Source organism: Bombus pascuorum, chromosome 15 (genome assembly GCF_905332965.1).
Source record: "Bombus pascuorum chromosome 15, iyBomPasc1.1, whole genome shotgun sequence".
NCBI lineage: Eukaryota > Metazoa > Arthropoda > Insecta > Hymenoptera > Apidae > Bombus > Bombus pascuorum.
In genome coordinates, this window is record NC_083502.1 from 4,995,159 (window position 1) to 5,017,623 (window position 22,465).

A 22,465-nucleotide genomic window follows, 5' to 3' on the forward strand; every position below is an offset into this window, starting at 1 on the left:
AAAATTATTTAATAATAGAAATAGACAATTTATTAGTTACATACATATTGTATGAATAAATTCAAGTACATGTGTAGATTCAGTGGAAATTGCAAATCATTTGAAACATGCAACCTAAGAATTTATTTAATTATACAGAATTATAATTTTGTCAGTTAATTTTCACAAAATTATTTAACTTTTGAGAATAGATTCTTCTTCCTCGTTAATCATATATGTATACTCTTCTGAATAAACTAAAGTAAATTCAATAAGAATTATATGTTGACGTACCTTATCAATTTTTCTGGTTTCCTCCACTCCTAGACAAGCCTCAAAGGCTGTTGTCGCTAGGCAACTTGAACGTATACAAAACGTCTCATACGGTATTGCGTCTCAGAAACACACGATTATATCGCTCGAAATAAACCAACGTGACTGCGAAAGTATACAAACAGAAACAATTCTCTGCAATCAATCGATGTTAAAAGCGATAAGGAATAACCATGTTGCTCAAATATTTGGGCAATGTTACGCCACCGTATGTAAGTGCATATACTTTAAATTAGTTAATGATTTTAATGACGTTCTCAATAATGCTTGTAATTGATTTAAATACGAAAATAAGAATAAACATCGTAAAATTTATTTCGAGCTTTCCTAAGATTAATGTCGAAAAATGATATAAGATAATAAAAAGTTAATAGTAAGCTAAACTAGAATAATAATAAAATAAAAAATTAGAAAATAAAATCTGTTTAGGGAAATATTAAACTAAACTAAAACAATAATGAAACAGAAAGTAAGGAAATAACATTTTTAAAATAATACATAATTAATAGCAAACTGAATTAGGGTAATATTAAAATAAAAAATTAAAAAATAAAATTTATTTGAAGAAATAATAAAATGAAGAATAGATGAAAAACATTAAATCGCACTAAGGTAATAATTAAATATAAAAAATATTTTAGATAAGTTTCTGAAAAATTATTTTATAAAACAGGAGTACGAGAATAGAGTAGTGGGTATAAGCTGGTCACCAAACAGTCTAAAACTGGCTGTCGCTTCCTCTGATCGTTCCATATACCTTTTCGACGAAAATTGCGTGAAACGTGACAAATTTTCCACGAAACCTGTCGATTCGAAGGTACGAAGGTATTCGAGAATAATTTCCTAATAATTGCATTAAGGTACAAGCAAATGTACTCCACTGATTGTATTTTGTATTTTTTATTTTACTCCTGTTTCTTAACACTAATCTTACTAGACCAGGTCAAATGACCGGTTTCAAAATTTAATTTAAAATTGTACATTCATTGTTATTTCTTTTGTTCGTCTAACTTTATGTAAATTCTTATATTATCTGATTAATCAATTTCTTAATTTTTCTTTAGTGTTAATAAACATAATAAATTTGTTATCTCTTTTTAAATGTAAGTTTCAAAAAGATATTATAACAAACAATAATTGAAATATTATAAAAGATTCTTCAAATTTAAATGATGTGTGTATCTTTATGAAAAATTACCCATCTTTTCTAGTTTGGTAAAAAGAGTTACGTGATCAAGGCTATTGCCTTTTCTCCAGACTCGACAAAAATAGCAGTAGGCCAGACTGACTGTATAGTTTACGTTTACAAAATTGGAGAACAATGGTAAATGATAGAAAAAATTGATTTTAAAAATTGTCGAAATTCTCTTTAAAAGATATTGTTCTCATATAGGGGAGAGAAGAAAGTGATTTGCAACAAGTTTCGTCAAAGTTCTCCTGTCACTTGTCTAATTTGGCTGACCGAGGGACCAATTATTGTTGGTTTGGTAGATGGCAAAGTTCGCATTGCATTGGTGAAGACTCAGAAAGCTCAGACACTTTACACGGCTGATTCGACCACAATTGCGTTGGCTTCCAAGTAATCTATCTTCATAATATTTTCTTTTTCTCATTAGTTCCTCCGTATTGAAACAAAAATTGCATATTTTATTGTCCTTGTTGTTTGCCGCATTGAATAGAGTCTTTTTTACTTTACATATAATCGCCACTCGGCTTGTTTTCAGGATATTCATAAAAATACCTCTGCTACATTTTATCTTGGTATAAATTAGGTCATGATCCTAACAATATATTTGAAAGTTAATGAAATCGATAAAGTGGATCCTCATTTAAATAATTAATAAACGTCTCATATACTTTTAGAAATTAAAATTTCTTTATAATATATCTAATTTAAATAAAATCATCATCTTATCTTTAATTTCAGTGTACGAGGAACCGCTTTCTTATCAAGTCACGCTGACGGTAGCATAATAAAGTATCATTTAACCGCCGATGGAAATCACGAGCCTTCTGGACGTATCTGTACTCATACAGTACCAGCATACGCATTAGCTTGGACACAATCGCATGTTCTGGCTGCAGGATGCGACAGACGAGTGTCATTTTACGATTCGCGTGGAAAGTTAGTGAAAAATTTCGACTACAGTCGCGAGAACGAAAAAGAAATCGCTGTGGCCTGCTGTAGTCCCAGTGGACAGAGTGTTGCTATCGGATCTTGGGACAAAATACGAATTTTGGATTGGAGTCCTCGACGTTCCATTTGGGAAGAGGCAAATACACGATCTTTGCCTAATTTCTATACAGTCACTGCGATATCCTGGCGTCGTGATGGTTCCAGGTCAGCCTATATAAACTGTTCCATGCAGTTAGACCAAATTATAACCCTGAAATGATAGAAGATATGAGGGAATTTAGAAAATAAAAAATAAAGAAGAAAAAGTTAGAAAACTATTTGAAAATAAAAAGCAAAGAATATATGTATATACAGAATAAAAAAGATAAAAATTATATATTATTAACTTTCCAGGTTACTTGTAGGCAGCCTCTGCGGTGCAGTAGAGCAATTCGAAACAGTCCTGAAGAGAACAGTAATCAGAGGAAGTCACGAAGTGGCCTACGTTGGACCCAACCAAGTAGTGATTCGTCCATTACAAGAGGGCAATCGGCCAGTAATTATTAGATCCCAAACAGGCTATGAAATAGAGGATGTCAAAGTCCTAGGACGAGCTGACAATAATGTGATAGCTCGCACAGCTAACACTCTACTTCTAGCTGACATTGAACTAAATCTTATCAGTGAAATTTCCTGGGAAGACAAAAGCAACAGTGAAAAATTCTTTTTTGAATATCCAAGAGTGTGTCTAATCTTCTGTTCAGGAGAACTAACCATAGTTGAGTATGGGAACAATGAGGCATTGGGCTCAGTAAGAACAGAAGCAGTAAATCCTCATGTAGTTAGTGTGAGGATCAATGAGAGACAGACTGCTGAAGCACCGGATAATAAAAGACTCGCTTATTTGTTGGATCCAAAAACTGTTCGCATCATGGACCTGGTAACTGGGCTTACTGTTACAATGGTTTCTCATGATGTCCGTGTAGATTGGCTGGAACTTAGCGAAACAGGCCACAGGTTACTATCTAGAGACAAGAGAGCCAGGTAACGAAGTATTCCGCTTATTTGCATGAGATTTTTTAAATCGTTCAGTATGCAGTATTTCAGTATTCTTATATTCTCGTAGTTAAAGTATTGTGCCTCTTCTAAATGCAGAAATGTCCTTAGTATTTTACGGAACGATATAAAAAAATTATTGGGAGAAACATACAGAGTTTTTGGCTACAGGTGTAAAAAAACTTGTACGAGATAACCTGCTGCCCATGTAGCGTTCAATTTGAGGATCCTGTACACCTTGCTGCTTAAGCTGATCCACTTTCGTTCGTGTAAGAAGGTTTACTCGCTCACGGGGATATTTCGGTTAATGTTTAATTGTCAATAACTAAAACAGAAAGTCGAAAGCGCAATTTTTTTATTCTTGATTTTTATTTTATTTTAACTTTAAGAATGGCCCCTTAAATTTTTTCACATCTATAGCCGAATTGGTTATCCATTGTTGACATGCAACAGTCGATAACGTAGACTTCTGTCAATTAATATTGAATCTATATTACTAAAAAAATCTACTCGTGAAGTTCCTCTTTCATCCAAAATTTATAAATTTTATCGAGATCTCAATATATTCTTAATTCTCGCTATTTATCTAGACTATGGCTAAGTGACGAGCTAGGTGGAAGAATTTTATTACTGACTGGAGTCAGTTTTGCTTCTTGGGTATTAGGCAGTGATGTAGTAGTAGCTCAAACCGGACAAACCTTGGCAGTCTGGTACAACGTCGATGATCCCGAAGTGGCAACATTAATTCCAGTTCGTGGTGACGCCATCGACATTACTAGAGAAGATGGAAGAACTTCTGTCACGGTGGAGGAGGCTGGAGGCAAGGTGGCCTATCTGCTTGATGAACCACTGATAGAATTTGGCACAGCGCTACATGACAATGATTTTGGTAGAGCTTTATTATTCCTGGAGGATTTGGCAGATAGGCCTCAAGCGGAGGCCATGTGGGAAAATGTGGCCAGGAACGCAATGGCTGCTAGACAGTTATTGGTAGCTGCCAGGTGCTACGCAGCTCTCGGAGATGTAGCTTGTTGCAGGTTTATATGTTTCTTCATTGTTCCTGTCTGTTCTTGCCAATTACAGTGACTTACAAAAGTATTTGAATAGTTACCATAAAAAGCTTTTCATTAATCTTTTAGATTCTTAAAAAATATAATAGAAATCGGCGAAAAGTATCGTGCAGAAACTGGACATGATCCACTTTCGAGCCCTGACTGTTGGGCAAAGTTAGCCATTCTAAATGGCGAATTAAAAACTGCAGAAGCCATTTATTTGGAACAAAATGAATTAGGCCAGGCTCTGGACATGTACCAAAAATATTGGCACTGGGAAGATGCGTTGATTTTAGCACAAAACAGAGGCTGGCCAGGTCTCCAGGAGCTCAGAGACAGACATCTGACTTGGCTACTCGAAAGTGGCCAGACAGCTAGAGCTGCTGCCATTTTGGAACCCACCAATCCTCGACGTGCAGTCAAGCTATACCTAGATGCTCATCGACCTGGTCGAGCAGCTAGACTTGTTCTGGCCAATCCAGATCTATTAGAGGACAGATCCATTGTTAATGAAATCGTGAGAGTTTTGAAAGCGACGGACTTAATGGAATTAGCTGGAGAACTGTTGGAAAAGACATCAGAGCCTCTGGAAGCTATCAAATGCTACTCTCAAGCTGGAGTATTCGCAAGAGCATTGGAATTGGCTAGAAAAGTGGATCCTACTTCGGTAGTTGACCTTGAACGAGAATGGGGCAAGCACTTGGCCTCTGCTGGGCACTATGATGCAGCTATTAATCATTTTATAGAGGCAGGAGAAACTGCTTTAGCTCTGGATGCTGCTATCAATGCACGGCAGTGGAGAAAGGGGCTACAGATCATACAGGTAAAGATTTCTTCACATTTGCCTATTTTTCTATAATTAACAGATTGTGGAAGATCTAAATATGCGGAAATACCCAATATACATGCAATATTCAAAATAAAGTACTCGTTAATACTAGTATTTTTAAAAGGTGATCGAGGACGATGATCCCACAATAAGGAAACAGTGCGAGAAACTGGCCGAATATTTCGCCTCCATACACGAGAAGAACTTGGCAGAAAAGCTTTTCATTCGATCCGGAGATGCTAGACGTGCAGTTGATGTTCACGTACAAAATGGCAACTGGAGTCGTGCTCATGAAGTAGCTCAAGAGTATATGACTCCTGATGAAGCGAACGAAGTCCTGTTAAAACATGCTACAATCCTCTGTGAAACAGGAGATCTGAAACACGCAGAGGAACTATATCTTGCCATTGGCAAATATGATTCAGCTATAGCGATGTATAGAAAGGCTAGTCGGCGTGCAGATATGATTAGATTAGTAGCAAAATATAGACCAGACCTTTTGGAAACCACTCATGCGCACTTAGCCAGAGAATTGAATGAGTCTAGCAAGCCTCGTGAGGCTGAGGAGCATTATCTTGCAGCTGGTGATTGGAGAGGAGCGGTGACTGCTTATAGGACAGCCAACATGTGGGAGGATGCTCTTCGTGTAGCGAAACAGCATGCTGGAGATAACGCAGCCCAACAGGTCTCGATTACTAGACACTTATCTTTAAATTATGAATGTTTATACATTTATAGAAAATTCAAAAATGCAAAAGTGTATAAAATGGATATATAATTAAAAAATTCTAATTTCTATATAGGTAGCTTTAATATGGGCACGTACATTGGCACCAGAATTAGCAGCCAGGCTGCTTATGCGGCTGAACTACTTAGATGGCTGTCTGCAGCTAGCTTGTGAAGCTGACTTGTTTGATTGGGCTTTGGAAATTGTCAAATATGGGAGTACTGATCAGACGAAAGAAGTTCACTATAGACACGCCATGGCACTGGAAGATGCAGGTCATTTCTCTGAAGCAGAGAAAGAATTTATTAAAGCTGGAAGAACCATGGAGGCTGTTCAGATGTATATTCATACTCGAGATTGGGAGGCTGCTGAAGATGTAGCTCAATCCATTAACCAAGATGCAGTTGCTCAAGTCCTCATTGCCAGGGCTAGTGAAGCAGTTGAAGCACAGGACTATTCCTTGGCTGAGACTTTGCTATTGAGAGCCCATAAACCTGAAATGATTATTGAACACTATAAGGTGATTATTTGATAATACATAATGTGTATATTGATTCATTTCTTAAATGCTTCTTGAATATTACAGAAAGCAGGAATGTGGTCTGAGGCGCTACGCGTTTGCAGAGAATACCTACCGAGTCAACAAGCAAATCTCAGGCGTGAACTTGGTCAAATAAGCGCCTCTCTTGCTGGTGCAAACGCTTTTGAAGAAGCCAGAAAGTGGTTAGAAGTTGGTGAAGTGCGAGCTGCTCTCGATATCTTAATTCTAGATCCTCAAGCGCCCAGGTCATCTCTTATCAAGGCTGCTGATATTCTACTTCATCAGGCTGATTCAGAAACTGTTGCTCAAGTCGGTGGAGACCTTGGCTCGCGTTTGTTTGCTATTGGAGAATATGCTGTTGCTGCTCAGGTTGCCATCTTACCATTGAATATCCTACAAATAAAAGATTGATTTAATTTCGCAAATTTAATTTCTTTATTATATCCTTTAGGTATTCTTACAAGCAGACAAATTGAAAGATGCTATTGATTCATTGGCTTCAATTGGAGAGTGGGAAAAGGCCAAGAGAATTGTGAATGAACTGGCACCAGATATAGAACCATATCTGGAAGAGAAGTATAAGGAAGCAATGCTGAGGGATGGACAAATAGATAGACTTGTGGAAATAGATGCAGATGCTGGACTTGAGATACTGGCTAATAAAGGTCAATGGAACCAAGTATTCGAGACTGCAAGCACTCAAGGAACTCAGGTTTTGCACAAATATGTAGCACAAAGAGCGGTTCAACTATTGAAAGGGAATGCTCCACTAGATGCTTTGCAATTGTATGTTAAGTATGGTACTCCTCCCATCCAGCAAAATTTTAATCTCTACTTACAGTTGTCTGAGAGCGTTTTGAATTCAGAGGTAAGAATAGCATACTGATAAACTTGTTAAAAAAGAAATAGTCAGCTGGAAGTTGTTTTGTTTCAGGCATATTATGAATACAGATACTTAAGTCACTTGAGAACTGTACTCTTGGATCTCTGGAAGAATCTAAAATCATTAGAATCAAGTCAAAAATCGAAATTTGAGAGAGTACTCGAAGCTACTCATTATTCAGCAGTGAAATGTGGTTGTCGTGATTATCCTGTACTTTCTGGGCTGGTCTTAAAAGCTTCTATTACTTTACTGAGGTACACTGACCTTCTTCTTGCTGATAGAGCTTACTATGAAGCAGGGATAGAAGCACGTACAGCTGGGAAGAACAGTGAAGCCTTTGTTTTTCTAAACCATTTCCTGGATTTAGAGGAGTGCATAGAAGAAGGTGATAGTACTGTGTTAGATGTTGAAGATTTAGCTGTAACAGACTTCCCTGTGGAGGTTCCTCTGCCAGAGACATTGAGTTTAACAACAGAACAGAGAGAAGAAGTCCGTGAATGGGTTCTTGCTGTATCTATGGATCAAAAAGTGGAGCAGGTTCTCCCCACAGATCACAGAGGAGTCTATGTAGGTTCATTGACTGCTCACTCTGTTGATTCTGGAAGTCTTCAAGCTTGCATCCTGACTGGGTATCCCATTCGAGGTTCAATCATTAAATTTTCAGAGGTATTTTATAAATTCTATCAGTGGATTTTATTTCTTTTTTAATCTTTTTCAAAGTATAATGATGAATTGCTATCTGTAAAGGTTCAGCATGTGGCAGACCGTGATGACTGGGCAAAGTTGATTAATACTGCACGCCAAGCTCCTCAGGATTCAAATCTTAATGATATTCTAGCTTTCATTCAAGAATGGTTTGGAGCAATTCCCAACTATTCTTTTTAAAGGCACATGGTGTTACTTATTGTTACAGTTTCCAAAATAGAAAAGCATAAGTTTCTATGTAAATATAAGTATATTAATGTAAGTATAAACAAGATTAAATTATTAATAAAATGAATATAAATGAAATATATTTAACAGCTAGCAGTGGCCTTCTAATGACAAGGTAACGCAGAAAGAAAACGACCTCGTTTCTCTAGAATTTATTTAAATAAGGCTGCATTATGTAAATAATTACTCTAACTTAAGCATAAATAGTTTCTATGCAATGTGAATATACATGCAACGTGTGTCCACGGGATTTCAAATGTCTTATCGTTAAAGTGACTCTATGTATAACGATCGACCCTAACGAGTTATCAAGATAACTATCACTCGTTGTTTGAACACCTATCCACGATGGATGTTTATATTTATACGACTACTCAGTGATGACTATGGGCGTATTGCATTTTTATACAGAGATTATATGTATATCTCGAAAATATTAGTACAAGCTAGAAATGATAAACTAAATAACGCACAATACTCTTTCTTGAGTTCCTCTTTGCATTACATTCCTTTTATCCAACCGCCTTTGATCGTTTTTAATACCTTATTATTCACATCTATTTTAAGTGTAAATAAAACATAGAATAACAGATAAAGGGAAAAATTAGTGAAAGCTAAATTAATTTTATGCAGACACAAATATTAAAGAATTAATACTTTGAAATTTGACAGTGCTCATCATTTTATTCTTGATAAAACATCAAGACGTTATGGCTGTATTATTCATCTTGATTATGACACTTGTGAAAATAAAGAGGCATCATTGAACAGAGAGAATGCGTTCGATTTAGTTTTCATTAAGTATCTGCCATTTCTTGCTTATACCATCATTTCCTAAATATCTTGTGTAAATATACAAGAAGTGCCTTAAAAGATTTACTGTAAATAAGATTTCCAAGTGAAAAACAAGATATTAAGGATTCTACTTGGCTATCTGGTCATAGAATTTTTAAATTATTTAAGAGTTACAAAGTTACTAATCAATTCTATAAAAATATCAGAAATCATCTGATTTTTCACTCAAAGATCTATTTCTTCCTATGATACAGTATACTTCAGGAGACACTTTGTATGCAGTTTACAATAACTGAATATACAAAACATTTGATAAATAGCGCATTTCCTGGTAATAAGGAAATTTTTTCCTTATCTATCTCATACCAAGTATGCACAGAAATTCCCCATTTGTAAAACATTGTGTTAAGCCTATAATTTTATAAACACATTTTCTTCCTCTATTAACTCTCTATTATTAATTTTCTCTATTATTAATCTCCTCTATTATTAACTTTCAATTATAATAAAATAATTCAGATTTAAGAAAATTATATCGAAATGGTGCATAAGATAATTAAATGTGAATTTAAATATAAACAATTTATTTAAACATAAATCTACTATTATCAGTATCTTCTTTTCAAAGATACATATTATGTTATATCCAGAAAATACTCTATTTATTAAATACTCTGCACACATATTGTATCAGGACTATAAAATTCCTCACTCGAAGTTTCCTCTTTCTTATAAAAATGAAGAATATGTTAAATACGAAGGAGGTTCTGAACATATACAGTACATACATATTATGCTTTGCCTTTAGGATGTTACTAAAACGTATTTTACTTAGTCGTCCTGTCTTAAATATCGAACAGTTCCCGTATTTAATAATTCTTCTTTTATTTCTTGAGAGAAAATATTTCAATTAAACTATTTCATTTCAATTCACATTACGATATATGCAGGAGAAATTCTTGCAAGAAGTACAAGTCACAGCTACTTGCAAATTAAAGATAAAAGAAGATACCACATAAAGTATTCAAATGTAAATTCTTATAGTAGTATAGAAACTTTTAGAACAATCACTTCATGATTTGTCCAAAAATGTTGTACAATACTGCTCATCTCCTATCCTAATAATCTAAAAAAAGCAATTTAGACTTAACTCCATGGAATTCTCCATGTTTACGAACTATGACCAATTCAAATTGCAAGAATTTCTTCTATAATCTTTAAAATGAACCAAAAAATTATATAATCTCACTCTTTACAAAAACTCGTTACTACTGCTGCGTGATCCTGAATACCGGACCAATTCTCAAGAAGAATCTCCGCAACACGGACCTTAATTCCGGTTTGAGATCAAAGCACATAACCTCACAAAGTAATGGGTAACAGCTAGATGCGTGGACTGCAAACCGATTGTCGCTCATCTTTAGGATCCTCGTGAGAAGCAACAACAGTATCGGAGTCCAAGCATCTCGGTGAGCTTCGTTGGAAAGTGCCAGGAAATATTCCAGTGCTTCACAAGCCACTTCAACAAGCCTCGTTTCCACTTTGCTCCAGTCAGCTCTGTGAGCTTCATCACTATACATCTTAAAGAGGATTCTCAATGCACAGGCTAATGACTGTGTTTCTTGTTTAAGTAAATTTGGTTTCACGTTGCCCCGGAAACCAGCTTTCCACAGCGCATTTCGTTGTTCATGATTAGAATTGAAACTCTTCGCGAATCTATGGGATTTCAACAAGCATTCGACTAACTGTAATAGATGTGTAGTAGTCAGAGCACAGTACATGCCCTGTTCCTCCTTCTGTTGGTCTGCACCAGCTCTTACACCTAATTCAGAGGACTTCCCATTAAACATGTCTGCCTGTGCCAACGCTAGATTCTCCTGGTCCTCCTTCCTGGACGTAGCTGGGTAGAATACAATGTTATCTATCGTTTGAATCAGCTCCAACTGCACCACACATTTAATTAATAACGCGGAGAAAACTTTGTTCTTCGCGGTCTCGCCGTTTGTTAAACTTTGAGAGCTGTTGCTTCTTTTGAGGATCCCCATATGACTGTCCGCATCCCCTGTAATTACATCTAGATCAGATTCCTTATTAGGCGACTGGGGTTTCCATGTGAGTAAGGCGGATGGTAGGGTGCTCTCGAAGATATCGAGAACACAACTGCAAGTTTGCTCCCAAGTTTGCTCGTCGAACTTGATGCCATTGCTGATCACCAAGTTCTCTAGGCAGTTGGTTCCCGAACGTGCCAACTGCTCGTTGTCCTGTTGCACGCACCAGAGCAGTTGAGAGTATAGCTGCTCTAGTAGAAGAGGCCCCAAAGTGTCGTAGAATTGTGAGAACACATCGACGATTGCGTACAGAGCGTGGTTACACGTTGTTGTCATCCATTCTGCTTTCTGAAATATTAGCATAGATGCTCATATGTTCACTATAAAAATTATTGTACATTATTTGGAGTACATCACTACTTACAAAAGTAATTTATATATCATGCAGACCAAAAAAAAGCAGCAGTGTTAAAAAATAAATTTTTTCACGCACCTCTGTATGTTGTTCAGGAAGTTTCATGTTGTCAAAGATTCTGAACAGAACTTGGAAGAGATCTTTCCACCAATGGGGTTTAAAAGAAGCTCCATGTGTTTTTACGACGTCGAAAAGAACGGTCAACGCTCGTGTTCGAACGTCCAACTTACACCTACTCACTATACACGATAACTCGAACAACAGCGGGAACCATCCTCTAACCTATATAAATAAAATCTTCGAGTAGTAAATTTTTTATAATAAAAAGTTTACCGAATGTACCTAGTGGAAAAGTTGCAAGGATTTGAAAAAAATTGGGGATATATAAAAAAAAAAAATGAGATCTTTACCCAAGCTCTATCTTCTTCAGACACCATTCCACTATCATCCATCATGCCCTCCGCGAAGAGATTTGGATTGGCGTCGATATATGACGCGCAAGAACGTATCAATCTTATGGCTTCCATACTCGTCTCGGGGAAGGAGGCGTTGCAAGCAAATTCACTGAGGCACTTTACGGCGTCTTGAAAGGAATCTACCATGATACTGAAATCTTCAGCATATAATTCATCTGAAAATATATACCAAATATAAAATAAACCAATTAAAACTATCACATCAAGTATATCACCACATCTCCAAACACTCACTTATAATCTTCCCAGTCATAGAAAATGCTAGCTCAACGACAGCTTCATCTCTGTCACTAGCTGCATGGTGGAATACGCTGAATATATTTTTCCATCCTGATCGAATATTAGGAGCCTGTGAGTGTACAATTTGCGCGACACAACGGACCACCATGTCCCTAATCACTGGTGATCGATTCTTTTTCATGATATGCTCAAATGGTCTGAGGAAATCCTTTTGAAACCGGAAATTAGCGAATTCTCCCTTCTCTATGAACTTGGTCGCAAGTTGTCTCAAAGAATCGACTGCAAAGAAAGCGATATCTTGGCGAGGACTGCAACCAACTCTGTCAAAGTGATCTCCTATCACTTGCCAAATCCTGGACCACTGAAGTCTGATACGTCCCATGTTATAATAAGAAATTTCTACGATCTTGGTTAAAGAGAACATCCGGGGTTGCGTTGGGTGTGAAAGTTCTTCCAGAGAGACTTGACAGAGAGCTTTCACGAATTCTACAATGGCGTCACCGTCTAGTCTAGTGGAACCGGTGAATATTCGATCGACAGCTACCACCACGCTTTGAGAGCTTGTCTCACCTATCGATTCCTTTACGCTTGCTAAAAAACATACAAAAAGACGAAGCATGTAAAATAAATAGATAGAAAATAAACAGAAGTTAAAGAACACAATTTTTGTTGACTAGGATTTCATCTTCAATATGTGTGCACTTTTCTACCATTAAATTATCATGAAAAATTTGTGGGATGTCAATGATATACTTACGATCCAACGAGCTGAGATTCAAATTATTGTTCTGATGCAAGTTGTTATGCGTTAAGTTGAAGTGATATAATACTAATGGCGAAGGGAAATGCGGCTTCGAAGGTGGACCCAAGAGCTGAGGTCTGACTCCAGTTCCAATTAATTGGGCAAGCTCGAGTTGAGAGATACATTTAACAACATCCAACCAAGAGCTGCCAAGATAATTACCATCAGTGTGAGCTACAGTAATCAGAGTTTTGATCGTATCGATGTTCTTCGCCTTCATTTCAGTGATCGGTGAATTCGCAGTCAATAAAGTGAACCGTGCTAAGGCTTGCACATACGCGTCCCGTTCTAACTATAATTAAAACAGAAAAATAAAATTTACAACAAAGATATTGAGTGATTTGAAGCTTACGATGTACCTTATATATTCTACAGTTCATACAGCTTCGAACGTAAAAGTAACCAACTGAATAAAACTAGCCGAAACAGGACTAGCATAGTAGTTTAAAATTTCGCAGATATCGCAGAAACGCTTACCGTCATATGAAATATGCAAGCAATGCGTATTGCACATCTAATACCATCTAGACAAAGGGAAGCAATTTCTGGATCATCGCAATCTTGAAGACCGACACTGAATGCGGCTAAAAATGGTGTCCACGCCATTTTAAACATAGGTCGAACGTGTTCCAGGTGTTTAGCCGTGGTGAATGGTGCTTGAACGTGACTGACAGATTCCATTAGATTTTTCGCTGCTGTCGAGATTACTTCCATCTCCATGTTCCATAAAAGTCGTCGTTTCTTTTCGCTAGATATCACTGTAACACCAAGCATATTTAAAATTATTAATTATATAACAATCTACTTAATTAGTTCAATTTCTATTTACCTTGTTTGCCAGGTCGATTAGGATTGGATTTCATCTTAATTTCGTTACCGGCAATCTCGTCATAAATTTTCGATAAGTACTCTTCAGGGAGATCCTCGTTATCACTAATGCGTCGGTTTAGCTTGATATATTGCTCTTTGGTCATTTTATTTTTCACTTGAGGGGAGTGTAGATCGGTAGTCAACATAATGATCGAAAAGCCCAATACATATGCGGTATCCGCACTTGTGAATAACCCATTACTGGTAATATAAAAGATGAATTAATTTATGAAAAAAAAAATGTTAAAATTATATAATAGTATGTATTAAGAAGATAACACGGAAGAAATATGGAAAAATATGATAATATGATATCATATAATACTGAAATTTAAAGGATACTTACTTTGGATTACATTCACAGTATCGACTAGCAAACTTCTCCATTAATCGATCAATCTTCTGCGCTTCACCAGGCAATCGAAAGCCCTCAAGAAAGTATCTAAGGGCTGTAACTAAATCACGGTCGGCAAAATTCATTTGATCAATATAGCTGTACATCACCTGATTGTGATTATGGTCGCCAAGAAAATCGCCGATTGCGGTCTTATCGAGTCGCTCATCCATATGAAGCCAACGGGCAACATCTTCGGACGAATTACCTAGAAGACTTTGTTCTTGAAGATATTGCACTCCCTTGCTTGGCTTTCGATTAAAACTAGAGGTAAAAATACCAATTTAATTAATAAAATACATGTCTCTTTGCAACTCTGACATTTTCTAAGTGTCATTACAGCGATTTAAAATACCAGGCAGTCCTATTATCCTTCTGCAGTTTAACTTACATTCAACATTTTATGACCGATTTGTACCTAGTTAAATTAAAAGGCTGTTCATAACTTGACTATAATTATAAATTTTCGTAATATGTCTATTTTAACACATCTCGATCAAATTAAATTTTGATACAAAATAATCAATTCCATATAATAAACGTAAAAGGAATTATACGATATAATAACATACGATGTTGACTCAACTATTTGACACAAATCAATTGTTCAAGTAAAAGAAGTAGAAAAATTTTATTTTGAGACAACCTGATGCTTTAAATATCAGAATAAGACGAAGAAACTAAAAAACGAATTGTAATCCATACATATCGATGCCAGTCTCCCACACTTCTTTTTGTTGTTTCTGGACCTCATATTGTTCAGGAGAATCCGGGATCTCCTTGTTTCCTACTAAACTAGAGTTTGCTGAGGATAGACTACCAGCACTTCCATAACGAGGCAGGGGAGGTTCCACTGGAGGATCAAGGGGCTCAGATGGGAGTTGCTGATCAGCTGGAACACTAGGGTTCACATACAGATCTCTGCTCCACTCAACCATGCACTTCAAGATGGATACTAAACATTCAAGACCTCTGATCCTCATTGATTTTTCTTGATTGGGTGATGCACCTAATTCTAGTGCTTGTCTACCTTGTGCTATCTTTGATAAGTCATTCACAAGCCTGTAAAAATATAGAATATAACTAATTTAATCTCTCTATAAAAAAATAATAATATGAAATATAAAATATTCATTCGTTTTATAGATTTACGAGTAATTGTTGTTTTCCAACCTTTCAAACAGATTCGCAGCTGATAAGTCACAATCGTAGTTCACATAGATATCCACGACACTTTGTGCATCCGCACAAATACGAGTCAAAGCGTGAATCACCATCCATTTGTGTTCAAAAGAACTGCTAGAAGTCTCGAGGATATTCATAAAAATCTCCTTGAAGAAAACCTCTATCTGCATCTTTAAGTGCACTTTGAAGCGAGCAAGCAGTGCGAGAAACAATGCTAGAGATAATTCAAACACCTCGGGAACGGAAGAGACACCGTTTTTCGAGAGTGCTACACAGAGGTACTGTTTTATGGCTATGACAAACATTTCATTGGAACGCAATACTGGTCCAGCATTTTGCAGGATACCCAGAAGCAATTGTAAGGAAAGGATCTTCGACCTGAGCTGGTGGGACCTAAAGAGAGTATACCACAAAAATTTCATAAGATGCCAAACTTGTCTGCATTAAAACATTTTCTTAATAAAAAGACTCTTTGCACATACTTGGGATCTGGAGTGCCATCAGGAAGTGGTTTCATGGAAAGCTTGCAAAGTGCTCTGAAAACCAGGAAAGCGTCCTTCTGTAGCACATGAGTGAATTTCGCCCTGACCATATTATCGCTCTCTGCAACCGCCTCGTCGGAATTCTCATCTATAGGCACTTGATCTAAGCTAGCCTCCTCTGACGTTACAGTAGTTATATTCGTCGAATCTTCGGGAATAATAGAATTTACTACATCCTCTAAAATCCCTCTCACTATTAACTGTGATTCTTGACTGCTCTCCACTGATGATTCTTCGTGGTTTACTGTTTCAGTTTCAAGCTCTCCCGAAGTGCAGTTAGTGGAATTTACATTGGTGGTTTCGGCTTGATCTACCTCGTTCCGGACGGTCTCTTCTTCCTAGGAAAGCAGAAAATATTTCTTAACATTCTTTTATGTAAGTTTCAGTAATACAATTTTATGCCAATTAGTTAGTAAACTTACTGCCTGTGTTTCCATACGTGCAAAAATAACATTAATCATCTGGGTGAGCGTAGCTCGAGCTGTAGTTTGATTAACCAGATTCCTTGAGGCCAGATAAACACTGTATACCGTGCGTATGGTGAGCAACACAGTACCCTCGTGAACTTCCACATGTTGACTGGTCATAACTGTGAGAAGGGCTTTTATAATCTGCAATTGGACTCCTTCGTCTGTCTGTGGCCCCATGAAACATCCACATATTGTTTCAACAATGCGTACAATGAGCAGCTTATTTGGCTCTGTAGAATCAGGTACATTTCCTGTAAGATGTCCATAGGCAATTAACTTTTGCAGACAATCCAGAGCAGTGACCACGATTCTTGGTGACTTGCTTTGACATGCCAATTCAAAGGGCAGAAAATACTTTTCTGCAGAGATAACATATGAATCACTGCGAGGCTGTGGCAAAGCAGTTGACACTTGAGTGCCTGAGCCTTCTTTGATTTCATTTCTCAAGTTATCTGAAAAACAATATATATTTGAAATTATAAATTGATTTTAATATTTCCTTGAAAATATAACGCAAAATTAATTTTAGTCTGTATTTCTCAAAAACTTGAAGAAAATCAAACAACTTTGTATAGTAACAAATAATTAAAAATAGACAGGAATATAACAGACAATACATATACATATTCATTCCTATTTTCATATGAACACATGTATATATTTAATATTACAACACATGTATATCAAATGTCAAAGTCCAAGAACTCAATAACATACAATATAATTATGTTACTTAATATCTATATATTACTGAATAAGAAGAAAAATTGAAGCTGATGCAATATATTAAGTCATCGAATTAATCTAATTAGATCTTTCTATGAAGACCAAGAAATGCAATTTTACCAGTCAATTTTAAAACCCTAAAGAATTTAATGTCATATTATGAAGAAGAATCTGCCATCAATCCCTATATAACCAAAATCTTATTAGAACATTCAGAGAATAATGGATTAAAATATTAAACTAATTCCAATTATAAATCACACAATATAATCATTTATAATACTTTGTAGCAGGGTATCACAATTTTAAGCATTTGTTATAATATGAATAGTTTTGTGTTGTATGCATAACTCTCATGGAACTTCTTCGATTACATATATTAGTGTTATCACACAGAATAAGTTGATGATTAATGAATTTACCAAGTGCAGTCTCGCAGGATTTTCTGAGCTGAGAGAGGTGCGACCGTTTGACATCCCGGTCAGCCAGGATCTTTTCCAAAGCTCTGATAATGAACATCTCTTTGGAGTTATCTCGCATCGTCGCCGGGCCGCGCTGATTCCTCTGCTACGCTGGCACGGGAGCACACGCGACTCGATCGAAGTCTCGCATCTTTACCACTGTGATTTGCGTACCGGTTCCTCGTACATCGTTTTGCACCACCTTCTGGAGGCAGAAGTCGTCCGCGGAAACCTCTGCGACACTGTCGATGAAACGCGTATCGATTAGGAGCTTTACCAACGACAAATAGGTGGAACAACGATATTTCAAATGAGTTTCGCCTTGAGATTACGTTTCAATCCATTTTTCACGAAATCATGTGAAACGATGACGAAACTCCGAAAAATGACAGCAAACTTTCGAAACAGCGGAGAAACCACAGAGACAGACTGAAACGACGAAGGAGGCTCAAGTGGCGCCCTCCACACACATACACACGCGTGCATACACTTACTAGTTACTTATGAGGAAAATAGGGATTCCTATATAAATACCGTACATACCGGGCTTAAAATTTTAGTATATATTATTATTTATATTATGATTATATTTATTTACATTATTATACATTATGTATATTATTATTTGGTATATATATTATTTATTATTTATTAAAATACAGAAGTTTTAATATATGAATTATTTAAATTTTGTTTGAAATTTTGATAGATTCCTCTTACATTTCTGTGTATGAATTGTTTAAATTTTGCTTTAAATTTTATTAAATTTCCCTTACACTTTTTTGTTCATCTAAATAAAGAAATTTTAGTATATAAGTCGTTTATTAAAAGTATGTATTATTATAGTATCAAGGAAATTTAAAAAATGGTAAAGGCTTATAAATATCGCCTGCTATAGACGATACTGTGTTAACTAGTGGCGGAAAAATTAAATGACTATATTGGATTTTCCAAGTTTCGTAATTTTATCTTTGTTACTGATATTAATTAAGATATAAATTTTTTCTTTGTAATAAAAGATATATTACTTTAAATTCAGTTGCACTATTTTTTAAAGTTTAAATTTGTGACTAACTAAAGGAAATATTTTATTCTACCACAGACGCGCCAAATGTACAACTTCCTACAATTTGCCTACAGAAGACGACTAATAAATTAAACAAAATTTATTTATTATAAAATAATTTAATTAATAAATCATGTAAGTTATAATATATATAAATGCATGTAGTATTCGGGAATTCTTTATTTTTGTTTTATAACTATGATTTCTTAATTCTAACACATACTTCGTATAACTTAATGAAATAAACAGCGAAAACAGTTATCCAAATAATTAATTTTTTATATGGAGCTATTTAAAAACTTCACTTCAATAATAAAAACGAAAATTTTTATATTATCTAAACAGCCATTATGATTATCAACTTAATTACATCTAATTCTCGTGCGAAAGATAAAATGGAAAATTTTTAATTCAAAATGAAAATTTCTTAATTCCAATATTACACACTCTGTAATTCCTCCAATTACTTATACTAATTACGTATAATTCGCTATTGTGGCATGCTGGAAGAAAAATAAGTAAATCAATCTTACAGCAGCAAAGAAACACGTTAGTCATGCAATTCGAAATGAGTATCAACTTAAAAAGAATACAATGAAATGACGTCACTAACAGTCAACCAATAGAACTTGGTATTCTAATCGAAGAATAAAAGTGAAATCTTAAGTGGTTCCCCGGGTGGAAATAGTAATGCACTATTTGTTTTGGAACCGCGTCTGATCTTGGTCTAATACAGGTGCTAGCTGTCAAAAAAAAACCGATGATAATTATCTAATTACGCCTATTTATCGTGCGAATTGCTCATAAAAGCCATTAGTTCGATTATTAAACGATGGAAAAGCAACCGCTGACTACAGAGAACGATAAACCTCCGTCTTACGCAGCAGCCACTGCGCCAATAAGTGAGCAACAAAATTGAAATTTTACTGTTTCGTGTTATTTTGCTGTCTAAAAATAATGTGAACTGCTATTAAATCTAATTATTATATTTAAAGCTTGAATTATTAAGTTCTTAATTTTATATTAATAATTTTTATATTTCGCATCATATGAAGATTATTACGAAGTTTTAAAAAGTAAATAATTTAGGCTCGTTCATTTATGATTATCATTATTAAAATTTGTAGAAATAGTTTGAAATATATATTATATATAATAACATATATTATTAATATTATAATGTTATTAATATTGCAAGATATTTTTATACAAAAATGGAAGAGGTAATTTCTGATGTCATTACTCTCTCATTTAACAATACTCTTACTATACTGTCATACTGTAATTCATGTTCAAGGCTAATAATCTAAATTGGTTGAATAGTAATGCAAAAGAATAAATTAATTTTCAATATCTTGTTGTATTAAATAATTGTTTCTTGTTTAATACAAAAAATGTTATAGTAGAAGTAATAACAGAAATTGACATGGGATGTGTCTTATATAGCTAATTCTTCATGGCAACCACATCCAGGTTACAATGCAACACAATGCGCAGGGTCTACTTCATGGCCTCCATCTGCAGGGTACTATCCTAACGCAAGTGGAACTAATAATCATAATTATGTACCTTCCTATGGTTCTACACAATCAACCACTGTACTTATGCCAGAAATAATTTTAGTTGGAGGGTGTCCTGCATGCAGAGTAAGTAATTTTTAATAAACAAATCTTAATTTCTTTCTCATATGTTTGGTATTCAATTATTTGAGATGAAAAATAGGGACTAAGGTCAGATTTTACAACATAGGTGGGTGTAATGGAAGATGATTTTACATGTCTGGGACTACTATGTGCAATCCTGTTCTTCCCATTAGGGATAATATGCTGCTTACTATTAAAGACTCGACGTTGTTCTAATTGTGGTGCCTATTTTGGTTAATGTGTTACATATTACAGTCTTAATTCTTATGCAATCATTGTGTAGATATGGAGGTGTGTGAACAAACCATGGAATTAGTGGTTAAGTAATTAAGCAAAAAATTAATTTTTTATTAGTATTGTGCATTCACGTAATTATATATTTAAACTAACATTATAAGGGAAAGTAGTTCCAATGATCAGGGATGTGTACAATAATTGGTAACTTAGTTAATTGTGGGAAACACAAGTTTGTAAAATATTGACATAGAATTAAGGGGTTCCTCTACACATTTAAGACTTTGTTGATTTAGGACAATTTAAGTGGAGCTTGTGCTATTTTGTAAACTTTATGCAGAGGGTTCTGATTAATATTGTTGCATTTTATTATAACATATGTTACTTTATTACTATAATGAATAATGAAAGAGTTTATATCTGTATCTATTTATATAATTGCATATTTCAAAATGTAGATATACAATACTTTTTAGATATATATATTCTTATCAGGCGATAAAAGAAACAATGAATACTATGAAGTAGTTCTGTACCATGTACTTAGAATATGTTTTTAATGACAAAAAAGCTGTCACAAACAGATTTCATTGACATTCTTCTATACCTAGTATCTACATAGAATTAACATACAAAATATTTTAAAATACTTTTTAAAATAACTTATCAAAACTTATATATTTTATGAAAAATAAATTCAATGAAGTTTGTGCCTTATGCTTTTATTGTTTATGTCGCTGTAAAACAGTCTCCTGATGCAAAATTATATGTAATATGTTTTTAAAAATACGTTTGAATCTCAAAGGAAATGTCGGCAAGTCTTTTTCCTAAATGCAATCAATTTTATAAAAGATGTGTAAGTGTATAATGAAACTTATTAATCACTCGCGTTACAATTTATATTTTTAAAAATAAAACAGTATTTAACTGTATTGGAACCATTTTAAGCTATTATAAATATCATTTTTACTTATTAGATTGGTCCAGATCTGACTTTCAAAGGAAGTTTTTCCTAATATTATGCTGACTAGATTCAAACGAAAAGAATAATATGCTCTGTTATGCGAACCAATGTACTAGAACACTAAATATGTACCTGAAAATATGAAATATTTTTCTAATATGGAAAGCTATTAATGATTCATCTATAAACAAACAAACATGTTTGATTTGTCTAAAAACATATTTGTATAAAAAATGAAGTTGTTATTAAAATTATCATTGTTATTAATTTTTAAAATGAATTATTAGATCACCAAAAATATTTGATACAGGGAATTAGCGATATTTAAAAGTTGTAGGCGGAGGAAAATCTACACTCATAGAAAGTTTTTTCAAATTTAAGATCTATCGTGTAAACATTGTATAACTCTCAAAAACATACATATATCCATAGATAACTATCGAATATTATTCGTTAAACAGTATAGTCAATGCTCGATTATAAATAAATTATTTTTAGAAATTTATTTTTTTCATCAAACATAAAAACCAATGTGTTTTACTATTACAAATTATGAATAGTGTTGTTGATAATTTATAAGGAATGTTTTTGTGATTGAAGTTTGGTACTGATTAGTGGTTGTAATTTAAGAAAGTCTCATCCCAATGATACTTGACACCATACACGCGATACGTAAATGATACAT

General features: G+C 34.7%; 3 protein-coding genes and 1 long non-coding RNA gene across 9 annotated transcripts; 2 read left to right on the top strand and 2 right to left on the bottom strand.

The window, feature by feature from the left end:
- Window positions 1-293: 293 nt before the first annotated feature.
- LOC132914672 (intraflagellar transport protein 172 homolog) lies at window positions 294-8,917 on the top strand. Its single transcript, XM_060973979.1, has 14 exons — window positions 294-524; window positions 986-1,129; window positions 1,524-1,636; window positions 1,706-1,891; window positions 2,240-2,653; window positions 2,843-3,472; window positions 4,075-4,521; window positions 4,624-5,359; window positions 5,490-6,050; window positions 6,169-6,612; window positions 6,679-7,002; window positions 7,085-7,501; window positions 7,568-8,182; window positions 8,264-8,917. The coding sequence occupies exons 1-14, from the start codon at window positions 486-488 to the stop codon at window positions 8,399-8,401; spliced, it is 5,208 nt and encodes a 1,735-aa protein (XP_060829962.1). The 5' UTR covers window positions 294-485; the 3' UTR covers window positions 8,402-8,917.
- On the bottom strand, window positions 2,182-4,082 carry LOC132914688 (uncharacterized). Of its 2 annotated transcripts, XR_009659646.1 has the most exons (4): window positions 3,639-4,082; window positions 3,203-3,573; window positions 2,836-3,121; window positions 2,182-2,699 (listed from the first exon to the last, which is right to left on the bottom strand). It is a non-coding gene; the product is annotated as an uncharacterized LOC132914688 (long non-coding RNA). The 2 variants fall into 2 exon arrangements; XR_009659645.1 differs by having other exon boundaries at window positions 2,182-3,121.
- LOC132914673 (brefeldin A-inhibited guanine nucleotide-exchange protein 1) lies at window positions 8,587-18,355 on the bottom strand. Of its 2 annotated transcripts, XM_060973981.1 has the most exons (14): window positions 18,206-18,355; window positions 17,835-18,115; window positions 16,639-17,138; window positions 16,157-16,554; window positions 15,663-16,067; window positions 15,195-15,551; window positions 14,442-14,753; window positions 14,055-14,296; window positions 13,703-13,983; window positions 13,181-13,517; window positions 12,418-13,014; window positions 12,118-12,338; window positions 11,786-11,989; window positions 8,587-11,640 (listed from the first exon to the last, which is right to left on the bottom strand). In XM_060973981.1, the coding sequence occupies exons 2-14, from the start codon at window positions 17,950-17,952 to the stop codon at window positions 10,513-10,515; spliced, it is 5,100 nt and encodes a 1,699-aa protein (XP_060829964.1). In that variant the 5' UTR covers window positions 17,953-18,115; window positions 18,206-18,355; the 3' UTR covers window positions 8,587-10,512. The 2 variants fall into 2 exon arrangements, with proteins under 2 accessions (XP_060829964.1, XP_060829963.1); XM_060973980.1 differs by having other exon boundaries at window positions 17,835-18,329.
- Window positions 18,356-19,571: 1,216 nt separating this feature from the next.
- LOC132914683 (membrane protein BRI3) lies at window positions 19,572-22,047 on the top strand. 4 transcript variants are annotated; one of them, XM_060973999.1, is made up of 4 exons: window positions 19,572-19,675; window positions 19,750-19,841; window positions 20,386-20,585; window positions 20,689-22,047. In XM_060973999.1, the coding sequence occupies exons 2-4, from the start codon at window positions 19,772-19,774 to the stop codon at window positions 20,818-20,820; spliced, it is 402 nt and encodes a 133-aa protein (XP_060829982.1). In that variant the 5' UTR covers window positions 19,572-19,675; window positions 19,750-19,771; the 3' UTR covers window positions 20,821-22,047. The 4 variants fall into 4 exon arrangements, with proteins under 4 accessions (XP_060829982.1, XP_060829984.1, XP_060829981.1 ...); XM_060974001.1 differs by having other exon boundaries at window positions 19,573-19,675; window positions 20,407-20,585; XM_060973998.1 differs by having other exon boundaries at window positions 19,585-19,841.
- The last annotated feature ends 418 nt before the right edge of the window (window positions 22,048-22,465 follow it).